This window comes from Emydura macquarii, unplaced genomic scaffold, assembly GCF_026122565.2.
Source record: "Emydura macquarii macquarii isolate MOO-44397 ecotype Brisbane River unplaced genomic scaffold, CSIRO-AGI_Emac_v2 contig_509, whole genome shotgun sequence".
NCBI lineage: Eukaryota > Metazoa > Chordata > Testudines > Chelidae > Emydura > Emydura macquarii.
In genome coordinates this window covers 216,347-238,995 of record NW_027130646.1, presented here as the reverse complement: position 1 = coordinate 238,995, position 22,649 = coordinate 216,347, and the positions used below count along the sequence as shown (strand labels likewise).

Here is a 22,649-nt window from a genome sequence, read left to right as displayed (position 1 = left end):
GCCCAGGACTCAACTGAATGGGGGGACAACAAATGAGAAAAACAGGAATGGGCGTCGGGTTCAAAGGGTCAGACGGTGGGAAAACGAAAGGGGCACTGAGCAGAGAGCCCGGACAGCGCCCGCTGCTCCCGGAAGGTGTCTAGGGAGCCAGTGGGCACGGCCCAGGGGAACCCTGCCCGGATGCGTGAGCGGACGGAGGAACGGAAGTAGGCCCCACCGTCGCCGGGCGCCCCCCAGCCACGCTCCCCTCCCTGGTCGTGTAGCGGGCCGCGTCGGCCGGCGCTAGGAGGAGGCTGGCCAGGAGATCCCGCGACTTCGTGGGGCCCCGGCTGGGGCGTGCGTAGAGGAGCAGGTGCGGGGAGCCGTGCGGCCAGGCCCAGCAGGCGGCTCTGGCGGAGCCGGACGAGGGGCCGCAGCCGGGCGCAGTGAGGCAGACGTGCGCCAGGGCCTCCCTCCCGCCGCAGGAGGGGCAGGCGTGGGGGTGAACCGGGCCCAGCCCAGAGCCGGGCTGGCAGCAGGGGCAGGCCCCACCTCGGGGCTGGGGATAAAGGGGGAGCCCAGGCCCCGTGCTCAGGGGGGGACAGAGGAGGGGTCCATGTCCCCTGTCTGAGATGGGGGGATGGGCGGGGTCTGGTCCCCATGAGGGAGGGGGGGGAGGGGCGGTCCCTATAGCTGAGCCGGAGGGGGAGGGGCGGTCTGAGCCCCGTGTGTGGGCTGGGGTGGGGGAGGGGGTGTTGTCTCTTCCTGAGCGCTCATTGGCTGGCCGCCCTCACGTGACGGGGCGGTGACTGGCCGCTTCCTCTGGGCCACCTCCCCCCCCGTCCCTCCGCGCCCGATTGGCTCGCCCTCGTCACGTGCCGCGGGAGCGCCCACCCCCGCCCCCGCCGTGCCGCGCTCGTCCCCCGGCGCTGCGTGAGTCACGTGTCCGGAAGCGGCGAACGGGAAGGGCGAGTGGGGACTCCTCCCCTCCACCCGCCCCCCCCCCCGCCGGGTTGTTTTCTTGGCTGGAGCAGCGGGCGCTGCTGCTCATGTGACTGGGGCGGCAGGGCCCGAGCCGGACACCGTACCGCGCCCCCTCCCCCCCTTCCCTTCCCCGCCGCGCCCGGCCATGGGGTGCTGCTACAGCAGCGAGAACGAGGCCACCGACCAGGTGAGGGCGGGGGGTTGGGGGTGCCCGGGAGCGGTGTCAGTGGGGGAGGGGCTGGGTGGGGGTGTTGGGGTCTGTGGGAGGCAGGGGGGGCCGGGTGGGGCTGTCCAGGAGGGGGTCAGTGGGGGAGGGGCTGGGTGGGGGTGCCCAGGAGGGGGTCAGTGGGGGAGGGGCTGGGTGGGGGTGTCCAGGAGGGGGTCAGTGGGGGGTGTCTGTGGGCAGGCTGAGGGTGTCAGCAGAGGGAGGGCTGCGGTTGGGGGGAGGCAGGGGCTGGAGAAGAGAGATCTGTGGCCCCCCTCTCCAGGGAAGCAAAGGGGAGGGGTGGGGCCTGCTGTGGAAAAAGAGGGCCTGGGCAGACGATGACTGTGGGGTGGGGTGTGGGGGGCTGGGTGGGGAGTGTCCCCTGGCCCGGCTGTGGCTCTCCGGAGGCGGGGTCCCTCCCTGCCCCCCAGCAGTCCCGGTGGCAGTGTGTGTGTGTGTTTGCTGGCTGAACTCAGACGGTCCCTTGGGGAGGAGAAGGCGAAGGCAGGGCACTGACTGGTCTGTCCGTTCTTGGGAGACTTCCCCTTGTTTGGGTCCCAGGCTGCTGGGCGGAGTAGGGAGCCTGCCTCTGTCTTGTGATTCGGCTTAGCGACGGAGTTACCCATCCCAGAAGATGGGAAACTAACTCTTTCCAGGGGAAATTCCTACCCCCGTGGCCGTTTGTCACCCTGTTTGGACTGGGTTTCATGACTGCCTCCAGCCAGAGGCCGTGGGTCTCCAATGGTACCACGCAGTCACCTGCTGCTGGTGGGATGGGAGTGAGAAATGCAGCCTTTCTCCTGCAAAATCACTGGTGCAGATTAGCACCTGTCTGATGGGGGGTTGGTTCATGGACTAGAGCAGAAAGTTTAGCAGCCTTCTTTAAACACCAGTGGACGGCGGTTGACCTCCAAAGCCCCACCAGCGTTAACTGGCACTGTAACTGTTCCGGTTGCTGCCAGTCTCAGCAGAGAGGCCATGGAGACTGAATTTCCATCTCATGCCCACCGCTGGCTCTTTCAGAGCAGAGCAGAGCTCAGCACGTTGGAAGGGTGTGGGGTGGTTTCCCATGCTCTTCCCATTAGGTAGCTAAAGGGCTGTTCGGCTGCCGCTTCTCAACATCTCAAAATGCACCCCCATGCAAGTGAGAGACTCAGGAGAACTGCAGACCGCCACCTCTCTCTTCGTTTTATGGGATTCATGGTTTGTCTTGGTATTTGGCCTGTTTCCAAACCATAATTGACAAACTACAAAGACTGAGTCATCTTGGGGTCCTGTCGCTTCAGTGGAAGCTTTCATTAGAGCCATCAGCTCGTAGAAATATGCTTCTCATGCTTGGTCTGCTGTAGTGCCTGTGAAGACTCTGCCAAATAGTAACTGTCTACCAAGGTGTCCCTTGGGAGTTTCCGAAACATGTCTCAGTGTGTTTTAGTGTGCAGCTGTGGCTAGAGACGCTTCAGAAAGAAGTCAGTAAAGATCTCCGTAAATGCTGGATTTGCAAAGAGTGTCCCTTGTCAGAAAGATGATAGAAGTGGGACCTGGAGGGGTGAGGTGGGGCGTATGGAAGAGAATCCACCTGTCCCAGCAGGGAGTGGGAGGCTAATTTTGTTGCCTGCAAAGCCCAGGACCTCCATCATATCCTTAAGAAACGGGGCCCTACGGGCTTGCAGTGATCGTCCCACTAGGGGATGGCTGGAGAGAGGATTTGGGCCAGGAATAGTGGCAAACCCTTGCTATTGGACTAGTGAGGGTGTGTGTCAAAAAACCTGGTAGGAGCTGGGCCTCACCATCCGGGAATTAAAGGACATGGTTGGGTTATTAGAGGTTAGGATTTAACCTTGTGGGGTCAGAATGTGTTAGCTAACCAGCATGGTTGAGAACTTGAGCAAGGCAGCGTAGGCTTTAACACGTGCTACACTGATTAGAGGGGCGCCTCGGCTTCAATTTGGACTTCAACTCAACCAGCTTGATGCATGCTAAGCACAGCTTGCCTTGCCTAGAGTTCTCAAGCGTGCTCACTAAGCCTTTCCCCCAACCTCCCTTGAACCCTAGTCTAGACAGAGCCCTGGCTGCTAATGTAAGGCAAAGATAGTCAGGTTTTGTCTCCCCTCGGGTTGTGTGTAACCACGTCGCTACACAAAAGTCCTGATGTGGATGTGCTGTACTAGTGTACTCCCAGAGTGGCAAGGCCCCGGATAAAGTGGGTGAGCCTGTTCCCAGTGTGGATTCAGCGTGGGAATGAGAACCAGTAATTCTGTCTTCTGAAGCTTTCAAAACACTGGGCAGGCAGGAGGAACTAAAATGATCTGCTGAATTCCACCAACCATTCTCTTCTTGTAGCTGTCTAGCCCTCTCCCGTTCATTGGTTCGCAGCCCAGGCAACACTGTACACAGCTATCCAGCGAAAGCCGAAAGGTTATGCAGCTGCTGGTGTGACAGATACTAGTATCTGAACTTCAATTAAAAAGTCTCACCATTGGGCACAAAATGAGCAGCTGCTCCTCAGGCTTTGTTTACTTACCCAGCTGATGCTTAGTGCTAGTGGACCTCGGGGTCTAAGGAAATCTTCTGTTTTCAAGTGTTTGTTAAAACTTGTTACTTTTGCTGGGGTGCACGGCAGTCATGCGCTGAGAATGCAGCGGAATCACCACGTAGAACTGGCTTTTTTCCAGTAGATGGCAAACCGGATCCGAAATCACGCATAGAAGCATAGAAATAAGAGCAGAGACTCGTGGGATGCTTCCCGCCCCACCCGATCAGTGTCAGATTATTCCCTGCAGGGTAGTTGCTGCCACCTTGCCCAGTCTAGTCTAAGGGCTGGTCTTGAGTAGGATGTAGCTAGCATGTGTTGGCTCAAACTGATCTTTTCCCTTAGTCAAATGAAATGGCTGTTGTCTCAAGCTATGGAGTTATCATTACTTCCCCATGGATGCTAGTGACCAGCTGACTAGATCTTATTCTTAGGAAGGCTCTCCCTGAGATTCAGCTGAAATCTTTCACGTCCTTATTTTAGCCTTGTGGAATCACCATGCAAATGTAGCAGGCCTGGCACTCACCCTTTGCCATGATAAAAAGCAAATGTAGCTTCGTCGATTGGCCGAGTCATACGCGCCAGACAAATGGACGAGTAGAACTTTCCATGGCAGCTTTCGTCTGGGGTTGTAACCCTAAGTCCCTTTGCATTCCTCTCCCTCTGTGGGGCTTTACACCGCCCCAGAGTTGTTTGCATTTGTCAGGAGGAACCCCTGCAGACACACCCCCTGCACCTCTGTCATTCAGCCAAGCTGTGCAAATTGAAGGCTGACTTCTCCCATTGCAGTAAATGGCAAAACTTCCATGGATCTGGCCCTTTAGTCTTTAATCTCTCCTCATAAACTAGCCTCTCCCTTAGTTCACGTGTGGTGCTGTGTTTTGCATTAGGTACTTGGGCCGATGCACCTTAACCTTAGCTACCAGCATCCCAATCTGCACAGCTCCGATGAGACTCCATTCAGGTCTGGACAACCCCGGAAAGCCTGACAGACAGAGGGAAGAACAAGCTGATTAAAGGAGAGTAAACAAGCACTGCTAGATGGTTTGCAGTGGCAGCAATGTGACTCCACACGTGCAGTGAAATGCTGCCAGCACCAGTGGCGTAGCGAGGCTTTAATTGTCTCTTCCACTGCACAGTTGGCTTCTCCCCAGAAAGATCCCCTGTCCTCTGCAGGGGTTGACATTTGTGATAGGATAACCTAGGCTGGGGCAGTGTTTCCCAAAGCCTGCGGCGTGTCCCCTGAGGGCAGTGCAGAGGACTAGCCAGGCAAGTGCAGACAGATTCCTCCATTGTTCTCCAGAATCTCCACTTTCATGTATAAAACAAACAAGTCTCTGGCTGGGATGGCTGCAGAAAAACTCTCCAAACTGTGAAGTGAGTTTTACAGGCATGGCTGTGAGTCTGCCGAAGGTCTGAAACAGTAGCTCTGAGGTGGGAGCTGCCCCAGGCATTTCAATGGGTGCTATTTCTAGAGCCACAGATACTTTACTGTATGCTATTCACTGCTCATCTGAGCACCGGAGGGAGGAGCATGCTATGAAGGGCTACACCAGTGTTTCCTAAGTGAGGAAGAGGAAGGACTAGCTACAGAGGAGCAAAGGAGATATGAGCTAAGATGGGTCTAGCGAACATAAGATCGGCAACACTGGGTCAGACCAATGGTCAGCCTAGCCCAGTATCCAGTCTTTCGACAGTGACCAATCCCAGGTGCTTCAGAGGGAATGAACCAAACAGGGAATCATCAAGTGATCCATCCCCTGTCTCCCATTCCCAGTTTCTGGCAAACAGAGGCTAGGGACACTTCAGAGCATGGTTTTGCATCCGTCCATCCAAGCTAATAACCATTGATGGACCTATCCTCCATCAACTATCTAGTTCTTTTTTAAACCCTCTTATAGTCTTGGCCTTCACAACATCCTCTGGCAAGGAGTTCCACAGGTTGACAGTGCGTTGTGTGATGAAGTACTTCCTTTTGTTTGTTTTAAACCTGCTGCCTATTATAGTGTGTGTGGGGAGGGGAAGGGGGAGGGTGTTGTGATTGCTTCAGACCCTCTTCTTACAGGGGTGCTCAGCTTTGGAAGCTTGGCCTGGGAGCTGGCTGGCTCTGCTGAGCCTGTAGGCATCCAATCACCCACTGGTTGCTCCAGGTTAAGTAAGTCATTGCTGTACTAAGGCGGTGCCGTTTTCTCCTCCCTCTGGGATGCTGCCTTTGAACTGTGCTGTGAGCCTGCCTAGTCACGGGCAGCTCAGCCCTGGTGTCTCACGCAGCACAGCAAGGCGTACAATCCGCAGACAGCCTGAAGATGGGGACTGTGATGGCTTCTCTTCCTCAGAGCGAAGAGTTGCTGATGCTCTTGTCTGTAGCCGTGGTAACCCTTGACGACGGATGCTCTGCAGGAGCTGCGCTTGGCTGCCTGGTGGTGTGGAATCTTCCTACTCGATTGTGTCGGGTTATTGGCAATAACTTGAATTGAATCCAGAAGTCTGTCCATCCTCCTGGCTGCAGGAAACTGACTTGTAGGAGTTAGAGCCGGAGGAGACCTAACAGTTCCTTTGGTCCAACTCCCTGCAAATGCAGGACTGCTTCCTACAGCATAAATTCCCCCTCTGACCTCATGTTACCCTAGTTCCAGTAACCTCCCCCCTCTTTGGTGTCTACCTCTTAGCTACCTGCAAGCTGTTACCAGGCTTCTTTCCCCCTTAGTCATCGCTCAACCAAGCTGATGTGTTTCGCTCGCTTCACCTTCCTTCCTATGGTCCCTCCTGCTCTCTCATCACTGGGGCTGCTCTTCTTTGAGGTCCCTGCAATTGGTCCGTGTTTTCCTGGTAACGAGGTGCCCGATGGTAGCTGCCTGCCTTCTGCAGGGCTGATGCTGAATGAATGCCTGTGCAGTGGTGCTGCTGACGGTGATGAGATGCTGCTGCTAGTAGCTAACAAGAAGCTGGAGGTGAAGGGAAAATACGAAGTTTGAGGCAAGGCTGGTCGTCTTGAGGTCAGTGCTATACTGAGTTATTGCCGACCTGAAAATGGATGTTCTTCTTACAGATTGACTGTTGGATTTGATTTCCCAGTTTACACTATTCATCCCTCTGCTGCAGTATCTTGCCTCCTGTAGTGGTTAGTACCGGATGCTTTAGAGAGGCTGGGGGTGTGACAATGTAATGCAATACCATGCTATCAGGTGGGGTGGGGAGAGGCAAATGTTCACCATGGCCATCAGAACAGCAGCTGAAGCTTGACCCCATTTACCATGACCATATTTTATGGAAGACATTACATTCTCCAGCTGCAGTATCGGACTCTGCATCCTGTGGCAGGGAGTTCCACAGGCAGCTGAGTTAGGGGCACATTTGCCTTTCCATCCCTGGTTCAGAGGAGAGTCATGGAGTTCAGTAGCTCACTGTCTGTTGTGAACAGCTTTTATTTTTCAGCTGAGAGTCAGTTAAAAACAGAGGCCCAAATTCTAGGACCCTTAAAATCAAGGAATCCGTGCTGCCTTTTTAGAGAAGTGCAGGCTTGCCGTTATGGCCCATCTAGGAAATACTTCCCCTGGGAAGTGGTTGGCAGTTTCATTGCAATTCAGCAGGACTCGCATGTTCGTCGGCTGCTGCAGAGAAAGATGCTGGAATTCCTAGGAGGGCGCTTTCCCTGGACTACATCTCATATCTGCCTCTGGCTAGTTGATGGCTGATACGGGTGAATTGCCGCCCCCCTCTCGTCACTGGAAGAGCTTTCTGCCTCTTCCCTGGCTGCTGGGAGTAGAGTGGGAGGGGGTCTCACACTGGCAACTGGCATTTCTGAGCCATGGGCCAGAGATCACCTGTGTGTGTGAATTAGGGCACAGTGAGTGGAACTCGGCAGCATCCCTGGTGTGAAACGTGCTGGCTTCAGTGTAATGAGCCTATTCAGCAATGGCCTCCCAGGGACCCTTCCCAGCACAAGCCACTGGGCAGGAGTAGGGTCAAATGCAGAAATGGCCCTTTCTGAAGGCAAAGCCCCCGGGGCAGGAGGCTGCGATATTGCCAGTGCGAGCCCTCGAGGTGCTCCCAGCGGCCTTCGCTAACGAGACTGAAACAGCGGCGAATGGAAACCTGGACCCCCCCCCCCCCCCCCGCCCTTTGAGCAGAAAGTGATGCGCAGAAAATCAGCCCCAATGGAGTAAGGAAGCCCTTGGCTGCCCCAGTTGGTTTAGAAACTGATCTAGTTTGCCGGATGGCCCCCCCTGGGGAGGTCAGAGGAGGTCTTAAGGGTGAGCAGAGAAGGAAAAGCAGACGCGTAGTCTTGTCCATTGTCCCCTCCCTTGCAAAACGGTGGGCCCAGCCTGTCCCTGAGCATTAACCCGGTGTCCGTTCTGCGTGGAGGGGCTGCCTCATGGACCCCTTGCTGCAGCCACTGCCTGGCCAATCTCCTTTTCACTCTCCCCAGGGCCTTCCCTTCGCTCCCTGTTTTAGCCCCTAGCTACGTTTGATCCCTGCCCCTACGTAAATCCCTCCATCAGTGACCTTCTTTTCCCTCCCCCAGCAGTCAGACTCCCAGCCCCACACCACACAGGCCTGACCCCTGTGGGGCCCAAGACGGGAGTGAAGGATGGTTGTGTGGGCACTGAGCTCCAAGTCCGTGGAGGAAGACAGTGGGCGTGGTCATCACACTGTCGCTCTCTCTGTCTGCGAGGGGAAGGGGAAATCTCCCTCTCCCAGATCTGAACACAGCGAGGAAGGAAAATGTTTCTGATTTGATGCAGCGACTCCTGTACTTCATCCAGCGGCGAGTGGGGCCGGAGGCTGTCAAACAAATCAGACTGCATTCCGTACAAGGGCTTGGCTCACCTTCCACACCAACAGCTTGGTGTGAGTGTCTCTGCCTGTTGCTGAGTGACCTCTTCTGAGCCCCCGATCCTCCTGCTGGTGGGCATGCAGAGCTCTGTTCCAGTGGCTCTCGAAGCCAAGAAGCAACTTCGTCTGTTTCCAGTTAGGACTGCTGCCTGTATTCTGACCCTCTCTGGTGTTGGATTTCCATCCCCAGAGACGTGGCTATGCTTTGCGTGAGGCCTGCTCTGTGGCCTTACGAGCAGCCCTTTGCCTGAGGCCTGAGCTAATAAAAGTCCCGATGAGCAAGTTGTGCCCCTCCCGTTTGGCGGTCTTGGCTCATCAGTCCCACGCAGCTGTACCCCACGTGTCATCGGGGGAACGGACGGTGTAATTACATCTCCCCTTCTCGCCTTGCTTCGGCTGGAACATCTGCTCCCAGGCACAGTCATTGCTGATTAACCTTGCTTGCTTCAACAAGATCATCGGAAACTAGATGCCGGGCAGCACTGTCAAAGGCTGCCTAGCTCCCAGAGAAAGAGGGATCCAGGGGACCGTTTGTTCAATTGTGGTGCTGCTGGAAATGTTAGAAATGGAAAAAGCCCACTGGGGCATTTCCCAGTGAGTGCAGAGTTGTTCCAGACAGTCCATTCTCCAGTGTCTTGTTCTGCAGTCTTCGAGCTCAGGCTCGTGCTCTAAATTTCCCTTTCTTCAATTTTTTCCTCTACCCCTAATTACACGTTAGCGTCTCACCCCAAATTCTGTATGTCTGTCGGAGCTCATGGATGCTTCTAACTGGTGGTCTCCTTCCCCCTTCTTGTTTTTGCCAGGCAGGTACACACGCTTCTAATCCCTCCAGCCCCCTTATGATTTAAATGGAATTGCTCTATGATTGTGCTCTGGTCTCTGTTTAATCAGATTAATCTGACACCAGTGGTACAATAGCCTGTTCTGCCCCCTGCTGACTGCAGGAATGACCCTGCTGGATACGTACAAGGGCCTTAGTCAGCCTTCTTTCAGCTATCTCAATGCCTTGCCTTAGAAAGAAGTGGTGGGTTGGGGCATCTTCACGTTATAATGAGTCAGTTCTAATTGAGTGGTCTGTGCTTGGGATGGGCTGGTATCAACCAGACTAAAACAAACTAGCAAAGAGGTGGGTGGGCTGCTCTCGACTGCGCAATCGCTCCAGTGCCGCTGGCTGCTTGGAACACGCGTCATGTCTTTAAATAGTTGCTGGTTCATGTGGTGAAGTAGATGATGTAATTGGGACTTGCACCAAACGTGGCTGATATCAAACCATCACAGGAAGGGTGAAGATTAGCAGGGAGTCTTGAACAGTTGTGTTCCCTAAATGCCTCACTTTGGAGACCAGCCTATGCCGCTTCTGGACATATTTAGGGAGGAGGCCCCTAGTTATGCCCACTGGTGGGGCATGGTGGTCTGTGTCCAAGCTAGGATGAGCCTTAGAAACGGGGTGGATTGACTTAAATCAGCAAGCAGGAAACCTTGATTTAAAACATCAGTTTTAATCTTGCGTTGCATTTGTATTTTTGTGTTCTTTTCCAAAAGGGAGGCTTGGTGCTTTTTGCTATCCAGGAGAACACGCTATCTAGGCACTTATTTAAGCAATTATCTAGCTTAGCATCAGTTTATTCAGAGTCCTAATTTTTACTTTAATACATTAGAAAAGAGTGAATAACACTATCTCCATTTTTTTACTTGTGATTTGTGTCAAGCTGGATTTGGATGGAAATTGGAACTCAGTTAATTCCATAAACAGCATTGTAAAATGGTTTGTATTCAGTAAAACTACTTTGAATGTCCTACATATGTAAGATGGAAAATAGGTATCAACACAGGTTTTGTTCTTAAAGCTCCATAATTAATTGAAAGATATTAACTGTAGTTACTGAATTTAACCATATTCTTCAAGTTCTTAAAGCTGGTAGATCTCATCTCACACAACTTGTTTCTGTTCAGAGATCAGCAGAGGGAAAACAAGCTTTCTGCTTTTTCAACTACCAATAAGTTTCTGAACTGCAAACAAACAAACCAGTCATTGAACTGAAGAGAATATTCTCTCTGCACCTGCACATGAGGCTACTGCTGTCAAAAGCTAGTTGACCACTTCAACAAACTCTGGTTCCAGGTGCTTAGCCAGTGACTGCCTCCGGTTGAGTGGCTTGACTTTGGCAGCAGTCGTGTCCTGCTTGGATATTTGTTAATGATTGTACAGGTTTAGGCCCTACGTTGTTGTAATTTCACATTTAATGTTAAATAGCTTTGTTTTTTAGTATTGAAATGACTTTTTTTTTTAAAACCAGTTTTTGTCCAGCCTGCCTAGGAAGTGTCCGAGGAAGGAGGAAATGTCTCCATGTGAGACCATCCGTGCTTTCTAGAGCAGTTTTCGTTGGAGAATGCAAAATCTGGGATTATGATGCTGTTTCATGTGCCCAGAGGGATCTTCTCCCTCACCCCCACCTCCTCCGGGGTCCTGTACTGGTTGGTGTTTCCAGATCGCTGCCATGCTGCGTCCCTCTGAAACGAGCAGGGGAAGGGAGTCTGGCGGCTGCTGCTTTGGTTACCGCTGTTCAGGCTGGGACTCACTGGCCAGCTGGTCTAGTCCTGTAACAGGCTTTTCATAGATGCAACGTCGCCGCCAGCACCGTGGCAGGCGCAAGGACTGAACCGATGTTGAGCTAATGAAGCATTTCATTTGTAAGTCACCAGCCCAGGTGCTGCATGGAAGCTAGAACCATCTGGCTGTTAGCTGAGGTCAAACAAACCGGTGATCTCAGTCCAGGTGGCCAGTCTTGGTGGACACTCACCCATGTCACACAGGCTGCAATCACGTCTCCCTGCCCCACTTAGTTCTGGGCCTCAGACTGACCTCACGTCTCCTCCCAGTGTGGCTGCTGCAGGTTAACGCTGAAGTGTGTTGTTGAATCAGTGCGGGGGGGAAGCTTGCTGTGCCAGCTGACACCTTCCACCTAAAATCACAGACTCAGACCAGGTCTACACTTTAAACTTTTGCTGATATAGTGATGTCTGTTAGAGGGGTGATTTTATTTTAACAGCGCCTCAGACAGGCAAAAGCTCTAGTGTAGACACAGCAAGAGTATTTTGCCCATAGAAGAGGGCTTGTGGTTGTAGATAGACTGGTATAGCTGTACAGACAAAAACCTCTTCTAGTGTAGACAAAGGAGTTACTCCAGATCACTGTACCTCCTGAGCGGCTTAGATAAGCAGCGATCATCTGTAACATCCCATCTGGTTGGCCACAACTGCTCCTGTAACCTCCTGGACAAATTCAGCCTGGAAATGAGGCATACATTTTAACAGTGAGGGTAATTAACTATTGGAATAGTTTGCACAGGGTTGTGGAGGATTCTCCGTCACTGCCAGTTTTGAAATCGAGATGGGCTGTCTTTCTAAAAGATCTGCCGTAGGAATGATCTTGGGGCAGGTCTCTGGCCTGTGTGATACAGGAGACCAGAGTAGCCGCTTACGGCCTAGGATTCGATGAACCTCCCTGTGGGACTGCATAGCTCATCACTGGGGGGTGGCCTGGCTTTTCCTGTCACGCTGGGGCATTGCAAAGATCTTCAGCTATGAGAGTCGCTTTCTTACTGCATCTGAAGCGGGTCTTGTGGGGCGGGGCGTGTGTGTTCTAGAGAATGTGGCATGGCAGAAGGTTATTGCCTCCCTTTTTGCCAGTGCTTCACTCCTGCGTTCTCAGCAGTGCACCGGCTCCGTGCTGGGGCCTGGCATTCAGCTGGTTGTGAACTGAAATACTCCAGCCAAAAGTCTCCCCGTTCACAGGATGGCGAAGAGATCCTGGTGGCAAGGACAGAGGCATTGGACATGTTGGGGTGGTCCGTGTAATCTCTATATAAATGTCCTTAGTGTAAAGTAACCCATTCCAAAGGCTTTGGGAGGGCTGCTTTCGCTGAGCCATTAGGCCCGTATGGAACAGGTGAGTTTCCTCTAAAACCAGAGCTGATCTTTCTACTCCCCTTCCTCCCCACCAGGAAGAGGAGACAAAGCGACTGCTGGAGCCTCCTGCCAGCCCCCCCAACAAGGTGATAAATGGAGCTGAACAAAACTATCACAGCCTCCCGTCAGCCCGCACCGATGAGCAGGCCATGCTGTCGTCCATCCTCGCCAAGACGGCCACGTAAGTTACAGCCTGGCGCTGTAGCCCTGCTCTTGCAGTAGAGGCGTGAGCTGGATTGCGGGACAGTGGTGGAGGGGCCTCTTCCAGCAGCAGACAGGGCATGTGCCCACGGGCGCTTTCCTCCGCCAAGTCAGGGAGCCTGAATGCTAGTGCTCGGACATTACACCCACGTCCCTCTGTAGCAAGTCACTTAGTTTGGTCTCGAAACGTTATCGGGACATGTTGTCCTACCATGGTGTGGTCTGGTGGATGGAGCAAGGACTGTAGGTTCTGGTCTCCCCTCTGCTGCTAACTTGTGCAGTCTCGATTAGGTCTCTTAACCTCACTGTGACTCAGTTTCCCTGGTAGCCAACGGGGGACGAGGGGAGGTTGTGTTGACTGGTGAGTAGGGCACTGGGCTATGACTGAGACCTGGTTCTAGTCCCAGCACAGCCACTGACCTGCTGGGTGACCTTGGGCAAATGACTTCCCCTCCGTTCCCCTCCCCCTGCCTTTGTCTTGCTTAGGTTGTAGGTTCCGTGAGGCTATCTCTTCTTGTGTGTTTGTGCGCGGTGCCCAGCACAAAGGGCTCTGGGCTCGGTTGGAGCTACTGTGATGATAAAACCAGTAATTCTACAAAAGAAAAACGTAAAAGACTCTAAAATTACAAGTTCTCTGTAGAAGAAAAGATAAGTAAGAGATCAACATTAGAGCTCCTCCGTCAGAAGCTCTTTAATGAGCTGAAAATCAAAAAGGAATCCTACAAGAAGTGGAAAGATGGATGAATTGGTAGGAGTACAAAAGAATAGCACATGTATGTAGGGACAAAATCAGAAAGGCTAAGGCACAAGATGAGTCACACCTAGCAAGGACGTAAAAGGCCATAAGTTTCTTTAAATACATTAGGAGCAAGAGAAAGACGAAGGAAAGTGTAGGTCCTCTGCTTCACGGGGAAGGAGAGCAAGAAACTGATCTCATCAAGAAGACGAAGCATCTAGAGGATGATAGGTTTATAAGGAATAGCCAACGTGGATTTATGAAGAACAAATCATATCAAACCAACCTAATTTCCTTTTTTGACAGGGTGACTGGTCTAGTGGATGGGGAGGGAAGCAGTAGATGTGATAGATCTTGATATTTTAGTAAGGCTTTTGACACAGCCCCACATGATACTCCTATCAGCAAACTATGGAAATGTGATGTAGAAAAAGTTATTGAAAATGGGAGCATAGCTGGTTGAAAGACTGTACTCAGTAGTTCTCAAATGGTTCCTTGTCAAAATGGGAGGACTAGTGTCTAGTGAGGTCACGCAGGCAGCAATCATGGTCCGGTGCTAGTCAGTATTTTCATTAATGACTTGAATAATGGAGTGGAGAGTGTGCTTATAAAATCGGCAGACGACACCAAGCTGGGAAGGGTCGCCAGCACTTTGGAGGACAGGGGTAGAGTTCAAAAGAACCTTGAAAAATCAGAGCATCGGTCTGAAGTCAGTGAGATGGAATTAAAAAAAGACAAGTGCAAAGTACTTCACGTAGGAAGGAAAAAATCAAATGCATAACTGCAAAATGGGGAATAACTGGCTAGATGATAGTCCTGCTGAAAAGGATGTGGGGGGTTATAGTGGACCAAAAATTGAATGAGTCAGCAATGTGTGGCAGTTACGAAAAAGGCTAATGTAATTCGTGAGCGTGTTAACAGGAATGTTGCATGTAAGACACCGTAGGGAATTGTCCTGCTCTCCTGAGTAGTGGTGAAGCCTCAGCTGGCGTACTGTGTCCACTGGAAACACACCTGCTGGATGGTGATTCCCTGTTAAAACGTAACTAATCAGTTAGCCAGTTTCTAATCCATTAAATGTGTGCCATGGTACTCTTAGATTTGTTTTTAATCAAAATGTCATGCGGTACCAAGTCCAAGTGTGTTATGTCAACACTATTGCCTTTATCAACCAAATTTATAATAGCCAAAAAAATTCAAAGTAGTTTGAATATTGATTAATTGAATATTGAATAATTGATTTGCATTAATTACATTACTCTCCTTCAGTTGATGTCAGGCTGAGAGGCTTATAATTACTCAAGTCATCTCATTTACCCTTTTTAAAAATTGGCACAACATTAGCTTTCTTCCAGTCTTCTGGAACGTCCTCACTGCTCCAAGACTTACTGAAAATCAACATTAACGGTCTAGCTGGCTCCTCAGCCAACTCTTTTCAAACTCTTGGATGCAAGTTATCTGGACTGTTGATTTTAAAATGTCTGTCTCTAGTAGCTTCTGGTTTAACAACCTCCAGTGATACTAGTGGAAATGAAGAATGTGTTATCTGCATCATCGGTCTTCCCCCAAATACAGAACAAAATTATTTATTGAACACCTTTGCCTGTTCTGTTTTATTATTGATAATTCTACTATAAGTATTTCCATCTAGTAATGGACCAGTGCCATTGTCAGGATTCTTCTTGTTCCTAATATATTTTTTATAAATCCTTCTTACTGTCCTCAGTTCTGCTGGCCATAGATTTCTCCTTGTGTCCCTTGACTTCCCTTATCAATTGTCTACCGTTCCTAACTTCTGACTTATATTCATTACCATCAACATCCCCTTTCTTCCATTTGTTATATATACTTTACATGAGCCCAGCCTGCTCTGCTTTAGAATGGCATCCTTACTATTTTATGGACGCTTAAATTGCCTAGAACATGGAAATTGTGCAGACACCCTACGGTTCTCCGTACCTTGCCCTCCGAATGTAAGCCAGGTTGCCAAGCTGGATCACACCAAGTGCATTGAGCGTGTAATTCCTGACTCTGACGATGGCAAACGCCTGTCACGGATCATCACAACCTATGTCAATAGGCTGCCGAGCTCCTTGAGCGCACGGAAGGGAGTTCTAACCCAGCAGAGGTGCCCATCTGTGTGTCGGTTTAGCTATAATGCAGCCTTCAGTAGCTCCAAAGTGCCTTACCATCGAAAGCAATGACTGTAGACAGGGCATCAAATATGACTCCATTGTGGGCATTTGGCTCGTGACGCTCTGTCTGGAGGAGGGTGATCCGGGTGGGGCTGATTTGGCTCGTGACGCTCTGTCTGGAGGAGGGTTTTATAGATCCGGAACGTGGGGCTGATTTGGCTCGTGACGCTCTGTCTGGAGGAGGGTTTTATAGATCCGGAGCGTAGTTACTGAAGGTTCTAGACCGTTTCTGTCTGGTAAGCAAAGTATGCTAGCTGGATTGCCAGCTGGGGGGATAGGGCAGAAGAGTGGCTGAGCTGGGATCGGTGCTGTTCACACGGGCACTTGAGGTCCCCCAAGAACAGGCCCTCCGCAGGAATCACTGGCTGAGATTCGCTGGCCTGCTTCCTGCAGGAGGTTGTGCTGGATGGTTGTGCTGGCCTGGATCTGTGACTCTCTTACCGTCCTGGCCACAGTACGAGAACTAAACAGGTCTGGAAGTCAGGAACCCCTGACTTACTCTTCCCTGCCCATCTGTAAAATGGGGGAATCTGAAGATAGTCCTGGCTCAAACAAAAGATTGCCCTTGGTTTAACACCCCCAGCCCTGACCCTCCCACCTGCCATGCTGCAGGCTACCAGGGGAGAGAACGCGGGGTTGGGGGGTTTGATATAGTCACAGGCTCTGAATCAGCGCCCAGACATCCCTCTGCTTTCCGCACAAGCTGCAGGCGGCAGAGAAGCCCTGCTAAGAGGATGTCGGGGACTGAAGCTTGCTGTGGGGCTCCCCCTTAGGAAGGCACTAGAGAGTGAGGCTTGGTCTGGAATTGTTTAGGGCGTTGGTGACAAGCTCATGCTGCGTGGAAGGGGGCAGGGCAGTCGGACTGTGTCACTCTATCAGCTGCAGCCCGGGCGTGGTGTGTTGGGGGGGACCTGGCGAGAAGGAATCTGCCCAAGGACACAGTGCTAGTCTCTGGCAGAGGCAGGAGAAGGATCCAGGTCTCCTGACTCCCAGCACCCCACTTTAGCCATCCAGGGCCGCAGGCTGAGTCTGATTCCAGGGCTGGTCAGAAGTTGCAGTCTGCTCCATGATGTGTCCACCTAGCGAGCTCACCTGGATGCAGCTGGTCTCCGTTGGAGTCAGCGAGCGACCGTACAGGTTGAGAACGCTTCGCTTCACAATAGGACTTAGCTGTCCTGGCTCCATCAGGGATATCAGGGCACGGGGCAGCCGCCGCCTCCTCTTCAGGGCGTGAAGGGCGTTCCCCAGCTGCGGTGCCCAGCTCTCGGCGTTGGCGGGTGTTTGATCCATGGGCACGGGGGGTCCGTGATGGCTAAGGGAGTTGCGGCAGGGGACTGGAGCCACACGCTAACAGCAGCCGAAACGGCATCTTCTGTTCCACAGTAACATCATTGATGTGTCGGCAGCAGATTCCCAGGGAATGGAGCAGCACGAGTACATGGACAGAGCCAGACAGTACAGGTAAGGGGCTGTCTCGGTTTGGGGTGACTGGTGGCTTGTGCAAGAGGATCCCGGGCTGCCTGGCTGGAGGTGGAAGAACTGGTGCTCCTGAGCCCTCTACGTGCCGTCAGCGGCTCTCTCCTGAGCCGCCGTGATGAGCAGTGGGTTTCTGGCCAGGGAATCCCAGCCCCATGTCACGGGAAATGTGGGGCAGCACCCCCGTGTAGTGGGGAGGCCATGCTGCAGGAGCACCCTGATCCCTACCGTCCCTGTCCTGGGACGGTCACTGCACTGTGTGAACGCAGTCAGCCTCCCCGCGCCCCTTTCCCTCTGCCTGCCCTGCAGAGGGGATAATCAGTTCAGCACTGCCCTGCAGGCGGCTGTGCCCGCTGGGAGCTCACTGCCGGCTCTCTGCTCTCCCCTGCTCTAGCACGCGGCTGGCAATGCTGAGTAACAACCTGACGCACTGGAAGAAGCTCCCGCCTCTGCCGTCTCTGACCAGCCAACCGCACCAAGTGCTAGCGAGCGAGGCTGTGCCCTATCCAGACTTACAGCAGGTGAGGAGCCTGAGGCGCGCCCTCCTTCATGCCAAGCAGGGAGACCAAAGGCCTTCGAGTCCCCTCGCCCGTCCCAGGGCCACGGCAGACTGTCTCTCTCTACAGCTTTGTCCTGGGAGATGAATCTCCTGCCCCAGAGATCTTGCTCTTGGCAAGCTTCCCCTGTGATTCGGCCTCAATTTTCCTTTGCTCAGTTTCATCCCGTTCCTATCTTACTCCATGAAAGCCAAAGCTTCCTCTCCCTCTGTGCTGGTTACGCCATTCCAGTACCCGGTGGTAGGGACGTTCCTCCTTAGACGCTTGTCCAGGCTCTACAGATCCTGTTTCTGTTCATCACCCCCGTCTCTCTCTCCCCTGCCACCCCCATGTCAAAATGTGGATCTACTGACTGTAAAAGTGGCACATGGCCTCAGTGTTTCCTTCCACTGCAGATCAGATTTGTGCTGTTGCAATGTTAGACGTCTCTGACTGCTGCCGCCACAAAGTGCCCTGGGTTCTTCCCTCCTTGTGCATCGCCTCTGCCAATACAGGCTCCGCAGAGTCCAGTGCTGTCCTGGTACGATCAGTAGGTTTGCATAAGTATAGCTGGAACTGGGTAGACAATTCTCTTGCTGATGCACAAGGAGGAACAGACCCCGGAGCTGGACTGGATCAACAGGATGACAAAAAACCAGCAGTTGCTACGGACAGCGACTCAGACCCTGCTCCCTGTATGTGTCGTGGAGCTGGCACAGTTAAAACCATCCTGTTTTAGTTGCCCTCCAGACCAGCGTTTCCACTGCCGTCTAGGTCAGAACCCAGGACCCGATGTGATACGAATGCCATGGTGTCAGCGCTAACCTCGCCAGATCAGGCTGGCTAGGAAAGCACATGGGGTTGGGCAGAATGAAGCCAGCTACGCATGTGCAAACCACCTGGGTTTTATAGGGCCCCCTATAGATACGGTAGCATTTTAAACCAAACCCGTCCACGTGTCCCTGCTGTAGGAACGGCACACCAGCTGCCTCGCCACGCAGCGGGCTTTATTCCCTTCCCAGCTGGCTCCGTAAATCACTGTGCGTGCACTGACAGTGCCCTGCAGCACCCCCATGCCTGCTGTGTAGCGTCTATGGATCCCTGTTGACATGTACTTAGGAACAAGCACACCAGGAGACCGCACAGTCTTTCCTTTCTAAGCCCCTGGGTACCTGAGCCTGGCTAGCAGGTGTGAGCTACTGGCTTGTTAAAGGCCAGGGTTCAGTAATGTACAAAGACTTTCTTCCTAGCTGGCTGAGGGCGGGGAGTCTCTCTGGGCAAGGGTGAGGCTGAGCTCCCCGGCCTTCAGTTCAGCTAAGTAATGGCCATGAGCTCACAGATTAGCCAGGGACTTCTAGAAACAGAGATGCGCTGAGTTGGCCCACCTCAACTCTGCTCTTAGCAGATTTCCTACCTAAACAGGTCAGTACCCGGCTGGGACATCTCCCAGGAACAAATGGTGAAGGTGTCACAGAAGGATGGCATTTGTCATTGTCAGTGCTGAATCGGTCCTCCAGCATGGTGTGAGAGGCACCATGCAGCTGGAGATGTCTCCTTGGGGATAAGAGAGACACACTGAGGCTTTGACAAAAGATGGGACGTGTGAGCATCCGCTCCGATGTTTAGGACCAATTCCAACTCTGGCAACTGCATCCCGCTTCAGTTCCATTTGGATACATTGTGTCCCTCCCCTCCTGCCCTGCGCTGCCCTGTGCACCACTAAATAGCTGCCTCGTCGCACTCCAGAGGTGGCTGCATTCTCGTAGTGGGTGAATGCACTCCCTGGGGAAAGCCTGTAAGTTTGTAAAGCACTTAGGATGAAGCTTGTACATTTCCCACAGATGAACTTTCACACTAAGGTGCTGCTGTTCCTTGGAAACGTAGCTCCCATAGATAGCAAGCCGCCATGGGATGTACAATGTCCACACCTCTTAAGATCGGTTCCAAGGTCCCATCACCTTGTGGGGGTCTCTCCCTCTAGTGTTGGTTGGCGGTTCTGTAAAACTAGTCTCTGGGCATTGAGCCGACTCAGCTTTGCATGATGTGGGATCAGTGTGGCTAACCACTGGCGCTGTTGAAAAGCTCCTGCTAAAAACGAGTCGGGGTTTTTGGACTAAACACGACGTTCTGCAGCAAATGTCTGCTTTTTGTGGAAAACTTCCGCTCTGGTTAAAAAGCCAGACACCTGAAAACCAAAACTTTGCATTCAGAAATGTCTAAACGTTGCTTGATACTTTCGGATCAACACCATGTTCTGGAATTCCCACATCAGGATATTTCTCTTAGCTCTGTTTGATGCTAAACCATGTTCTCCTGAGTTGCCACAGTGCCTCATGGAAGTTGTAGTTTGGGTGCCTTGTACCCCTGCTCTCCTCTATGGGCCGAGCTCCTTGGCTGGATATTTCCCATGATGCATCACAGTGGGTCAGCAAGAGGGAATACTGACACCAGGCAAGCCATCCCAGGGGGACAATGGAGTAATTCCCATGAGGCAGTTCAGGTGGACCCAGTCTCACGTCACACGCTGACTTGAAACCAAGGTGGTGATTTGGTCTGACAGACAGAAGTGTTTTAATTTGGGTTGACACAGTGGAATGTTTCACTCTGGTTTCTGACCAAGTTGAATTTTTCCCAGGGGTGGGAGGGACCCATTTTCTGACCCGCTCCACTAACCCCGGCTAAAGGCTCTAAAACTGCTGCGAGCCATGGAATTTAAAGCCAGCGAGCAGTCAGCTTTGTGACCAAGGATTCTCCTCTCCCGTGGCTCTAGGGTGCTCTGCAGGCCTCTTGGGCCAGTAGCCACGTGGAAACCCTGCTTCAGTTGCCATGGCTGGAAGGCGGGGGTGGGGAGGGAGGGGCGGTGGGGCTTCCCTGTTCCGAGCTTTGCGGGGCGAGTCTGCTGCTGCCATCGTTTTGTTTGCATTGACCATAGCAGTGTGTGGACGCTATTGGATCGTCTGCCTGCGTCGGGAAAGGGAAAGGTGATCTCCCCGCAGGAGACCTCTTCGCACCTGCGGGGACCTTACTCTTACCAGTCCAACAATCAACGGAGCGACCCTGGGAAAAAGCTGCCTCTTCATGATGAGTGCGGCCGGGGCATCGGCAGTGCGGCCTTCCCCCAGGCTGCCTGGCCAGTGTGCCCGCAGGTGTCACCATCACGTGCCGGGTGCCCCTCCCAAAGAGACCCCCATGCTCATCTCAGCAGAGGTCACCCGTTTCCCACTGGGTTGAGACCCTTTCCGTTCCACAGGCAGTTGCTGTCATGGCTCTAGTGGGCAAGCGATCCCCCTCCGAGCGGTCCCTCACTACTGCCTCTGTTCTGCCCTCAGGTCTCCCGGATAGCCGCCTATGCCTTCAGTGCGCTCTCTCAGATCCGAGTCGACGCGAAAGAAGAACTGGTTGTACAGTTTGGGATCCCGTGAGCACGCTCGCCCGAGATGGCCGCTTTCACTCGTTTTTCTTTGCTTTTTTTCCTCTCCAGGTGGCGTCTCGCCACAACAGAACTTGTACATATCCCAGAGTTCCTACTAATCACAAAGGAGACGATAACCACCACTTAGAACCTGCCGCTGTAGGGCAGCCCTGCTCCGGGCTTTCCTTTCTCTTGTGTGTGTGGGGCAGGGCAGACCAGCATAGATGGGTGCGAGGGAGGGGCCTTATCTCATAGGAAGCCTTTATTGCACAGTGTTGACCACAAAGGGAAGAATCTCTCTAGTCACTGAAGTGGCCTTAGGAAAGGAGTTGGGGCAGCGTGGTTTCCTGGCCCTTCAGTCGGGGCAGATTGCAGTATTTGTACCTACTTGCCACCTGCTATGCTATCGGTTGGGGGAAAATGATTGCGTTCAAGGTGACAGGCTGGAAATTCACACCCTGTAGTATTGGTTTTAAAGGTTTCCACGGTGATCATGGTTCGTTTCAGGGTGGGGCTGTGTTGACTGATATTTTTAAAGGAAGCACCACAAAGAATCGGCTCCCGGATCGGAGGCTCTGCTTGCAGGGTTCTCTTTCTAACACCACTTGTTTTTACATGGTTGAACCTTTTGTTTTTTCATTTTTTTTTTTTGCCACCGTAGATAAAATACATTCATCCAACCCCTGTCTCCTCTGTCCATTCTTTCCAAGCCACATCCCAGGAGCTTGTGTGGGGATCTTGAGAGGAGAAGGAAGCTGGCAGGTTCTGGTCACCTCATCAAGCAGTCTGGAGCGTGGAGCTAGTTAGCAGCATGGGTTGTGGTCAAACCTCATGCGATGGGCTGTGATTTAGTAGAGGCATGGAATAACCTAGCTCCATGGCTGGCACTGTCTGACTTGGCTTCCCTCCTTCACCTTGCACCGTTGTCTTGTTCCTGGACACCTCTGCGATAAGCTTTTCATATAAACGCTGAGACTCCCAGCTGGAGGGCAGTAACGAACGCCCCTGGCGTCACTCATACAGCGTCCTCCCCCCGCAGCCCTGGGGTGTGTTAGTGCTAGTTGGCTCAGCTTGTATCAGGTGTGAATTGCCTGCCGAGGACGTGGTCTCAACTGTTTTGCTCAAAGGTGGCAGGAATGATGCCTTCTGCAGAGTGGTGAGTCTCTCACTTGGGCTCCGGGTCTCCCGTTCCCATCCAGGAGCTGTGGGACTTCTCAAGGGTGTGCTTGTCTCTTATCATGCCATCTGGGCGTGACTCCCTCCTACGTACAGATACAGACTACAGATACAGACGCAGGGCCTAGCCTGGGGCAAAGCAGGCTGTGCTCTTGGAGGTGCTGTGTCCCAAATGAGAGGGCAGATGGCTACTTGTCCCTGAAGAGATCACTGCAGTTTTCACCAGAGACGGGCAGTTAATTCAGCCATCCTGCCCCAAATTCTAGCCTGGTTAACTGCAGTCTGCCTCTCTAGATTCCTCTGCCTAACCAGAGCTGGGGGGAGTAGCCTGCTACCTACCATGGCCGCCCTCTCCCATCCCAGCTCGAGGCTGGGACCTTCTGATTTGGGTACGTGGAGTTCAGAATTCAAGGC

General features: G+C 52.7%; 1 protein-coding gene across 1 annotated transcript; it reads left to right on the top strand.

Annotated features, from left to right (window-relative positions):
* Positions 1–1,005: 1,005 nt before the first annotated feature.
* On the top strand, positions 1,006–22,244 carry LAMTOR1 (late endosomal/lysosomal adaptor, MAPK and MTOR activator 1). The gene is made up of 5 exons (XM_067539075.1): positions 1,006–1,150; positions 12,539–12,684; positions 17,019–17,096; positions 17,506–17,632; positions 20,977–22,244. Exons 1-5 carry the CDS (start codon positions 1,109–1,111, stop codon positions 21,067–21,069), a joined length of 486 nt encoding a protein of 161 aa, XP_067395176.1. The 5' UTR covers positions 1,006–1,108; the 3' UTR covers positions 21,070–22,244.
* Positions 22,245–22,649: the final 405 nt, after the last annotated feature.